Source organism: Triticum aestivum, chromosome 2D, assembly GCF_018294505.1.
Source record: "Triticum aestivum cultivar Chinese Spring chromosome 2D, IWGSC CS RefSeq v2.1, whole genome shotgun sequence".
NCBI lineage: Eukaryota > Viridiplantae > Streptophyta > Magnoliopsida > Poales > Poaceae > Triticum > Triticum aestivum.
Window position 1 is genome coordinate 424,409,310 of NC_057799.1, and position 3,301 is coordinate 424,412,610.

Sequence of the window (3,301 nt, forward strand, 5' to 3'; positions counted from 1 at the left end):
CTAGGAACATTAGATTCATGATAAAATATATTTTTATCATATACCTTTTGGTTTCATAAATATTGATAATTTTTACACAAACTCGGTCAAACTTTAAGATACTTTGACGCTCCAACAAAGTTGGAAGTACATTCTTTAAAGGACGGAGGGAGTATGGCTGAATGCAGAATCACCTTAACTTGGGCACCTGCACATCACAACGGCCGACCAATTTTATGGGACGACTTCAGAATTCAGATCGAATATCCTGAACTTGTGTTCCTGACGATGATCGTGTACCCGAGCTTGCCAGGAAAAAGAGAGGTGGTACACGGTCCCAAATAGATCGACTCTCACCAAGATTCGAAGCACTAAAAACTACTGCGCCACTTGGCCACAACGCAGAAAAAGTACAGCGACAGTGTACTTGAAACTAGTATATTACATTATTACTTAATGATTTTACTGAGCGGGGGTGATAATGTGTCGTCGACGACCAGGAGCCAAGAAGAACCCGGCGTCGGCGCGTATGCGCATAGCTGGATTTGCAAGACATCAACACAAAAAGGGGTAGACTTTTTGCCCTAGCCTTGTGGAGTAGTAGTAGGCTAGTAGCTAGGCACACATATATTCAAATACAAACTTTCAAACAAAAAAATATATTAATATACGGCGCTTACACACGGCTCAGCGAAGAGTGAGATTAGCTCTTGTGCTCTTACTCTTGGATGCTTTGGGTTGATAGTATAGACTTACCAGGCACAACCAGGATCATACCATTAAACAAGTCCTGCTCCGGCCTGGGGGTTCGTTAAACAAGACTATGAGGGTGGTACGGTCAGAACAGATGTTCTCTAGGTATCCATCCTCAGCTAGCTTTGACTGCGTATCTATCCCTAGACCCCATGCTAGCAAGCAAGCCAGCCTAAAACACTGGCCTTTGCTTTCCCTATAAAATCTCAACAAACCCCAACCCTGTACCTTCTCTTCAGCTCCTATTGACACACAAACACACAGGAAAAGATCGAACACCATGAGCCGCAGAAGGATAAGCAGTGCAGTCCTTGTGGTTGCCTTGCTCTTCTCCCCATTATTGCTCACGCTCTACCTTCCCACTGCCTGCGCTCGCCATGGTGAGTTCCCTGCTACTGTCTCCACACATCGACGTGTATCTCTATCTGTATTACTACTGTCTCCACCGGTCGGCCTATCTCTATCTGTATTACCGTATATATTTCCCCTGTTTGTTGGTTTTGAGATTTGCATCCACCCCTTGTTAAATCGTGGCACTACTATCTCTGCAGTGGCGGTGCTCGGGGCAAAAGATGACCTGAATCTCGCCGTCGGCCGGCAGCATGTGGTTGGTGATGATGCAGGAAAGGCCGTCCCTGTCGGCGGCTCACGGCCAGTTAGGACGGTGGAGATGCGCGCGGCGAGGAGGCACCGGCGGGACGCGGCCGACGAGATGCACGACATGCTGAGGAAGGACTACGCGTATAGGGCGAGGGGCAAAAAGCCCATCCACAACGACGAGCCACTCGACGATGAACCCTAAATCAGGCCCGTAGCTAGGTACATAGTTATAGAAACTCAGCTAGCTAGAGCCGCTCTCTGATTTACTACTACTGCTAGTTAGCTAGATTTGCAGGCTTTGCAGGATACATATAGCTTAGGGACCCAAATATTATGGAACAAGAATGCCTGGGTTGGCTAGGTAGTTTATTATTAGCTGGTCAACCTTAATCTAGCATCCAAGCTGGCCATCACGTTTAGTCCTGATTTGCAAGAACTACTGGTAGGAGAAGTTCATGCGAAGAAGGGGCAGTTTTGTGCATGATGTGCACGCTTGGGGGCTATGCTAACCTTGTACTATATGTATGTCAGTGTTACATTTGGCAATTTACATGTGGCTGTGTGGATTTTAGCAAGAAAGTGTGTGTCAACATCCTCACCTTATTTTGCTGCTTGTTGACATACGGGTCATGGGAAAAAGAACCACTTTCTGGTGAATTTAATAGCTTTCACTCTTGTTCTGTTTTCTCCTTCTGAAAGAATGGGCAATGCTCACATCATAGTTCATGCATGTATAAGAAGATGCTCGCCTACCGTGTGAAGCTAATTTCTTTTGGGCAAACTAAGCCCTCGAGGTGGGCTAGATTTTATAAAGTTAGCATCCCAAACAGTTAACAATGTACCAATAAAAGTTTTTCCAAAGGAAAAGGAATGGCTTCCTAGGCCATTCTGAGATTACATTTGGAGGTTTTACTGCACAAGAAAGAGCAACAAGAGGAAGATCTACGCAAGAAAGCCTTTTTGGCCAGAGAATGGGCAATAAGATTCCTGATCCTAGGAATATGGGTGGCCAATCGTTTTTGGGAAGATACTTGGTTGGGTGACACTCTATTAGCTCTACAATACCCGATTATATATTATCGTGTTTACAAAAGAGGATTCGGTGGCTTCTATTCTTGAGGCTCGCCCTTTAAACATCCAATTCCGCATGGCTTTGTTGGGTGACAAATGGACTAAGTGGATCCATTCGGTTTCTTAGTTGATATCAATTAATCTGACTCGGATGCCAGGTTCATTCCAGTGGAGGTTAACCACTAATGGTGCATTTACTGTGAAGTCTATGTATGCGGATCTGATGGATTCCGGACATATTTTTCGCAAAAACATATTCGGAAAACAAAGGTTCCTTCCCAAATCAAAGTTTTCATGTGGTTTTGCCAAAGGGAAGTAGTTCTTACGAAAGCTAACCTTGCTAAGCGTAACTGGCATGGCAACAAAAAAAATGATGTTTTTATAATCAGGAGGAGACAATTCATCATTTATTTCTGTTGTGTCCATTTAGTACCTTGTTCTCGCGCTCGATTCATATTACTTACAATTTAGCACCACCAACGAGTATTCCAAATTTGTTTGGGAACTAGTTGGGTGGTATTCATCATAATGTGAAGTGCCAAATTCATGTGGGAGTTTGTGCCATTCTCTCGATAATATGGAATTGCCGGAATGACTGTGTTTTTGACCGATCATCAACTCCTAATTTCTTGCAGGTTATCTACCGATCTGTGGTCATCACTGCAGCATGTGGACGCGCATGCGCTTATGGCCTCTGGTGCAGCCGGCTGGAAACGGTTGCACTGGGTTTATTCGATCAGTTTGGCTGGCCAAGGCACTCATAGATTATGTAGATGAGCTATGTAATCTTGAGTATGACCGGTTGTTGCCATGTTTTCTTTTTATTTGTCTTATTTTCTGGCACTCGATGGCTTGACTTTGTTTCATGTTCAATAAGATGGTCGTGTGCATCTTTTGA

The 3,301-nt window shown here is 44.3% G+C and overlaps 1 protein-coding gene across 1 annotated transcript; it reads left to right on the plus strand.

Annotated features, from left to right (window-relative positions):
• Nucleotides 1-966: 966 nt before the first annotated feature.
• LOC123049478 (uncharacterized) lies at nucleotides 967-1,898 on the plus strand. Its single transcript, XM_044472388.1, has 2 exons — nucleotides 967-1,112; nucleotides 1,284-1,898. The coding sequence occupies exons 1-2, from the start codon at nucleotides 1,013-1,015 to the stop codon at nucleotides 1,532-1,534; spliced, it is 351 nt and encodes a 116-aa protein (XP_044328323.1). The 5' UTR covers nucleotides 967-1,012; the 3' UTR covers nucleotides 1,535-1,898.
• The last annotated feature ends 1,403 nt before the right edge of the window (nucleotides 1,899-3,301 follow it).

Coding starts and splice junctions, on each gene's coding strand:
- LOC123049478 (XM_044472388.1), top strand. CDS start 1,013: ATGAGCCGCAGAAGGATAAGCAGTGCAGTCCTTGTGGTTGCCTTGCTC. Junction 1,113..1,283: donor CACTGCCTGCGCTCGCCATG/GTGAGTTCCCTG, acceptor CTATCTCTGCAG/TGGCGGTGCTCGGGGCAAAA.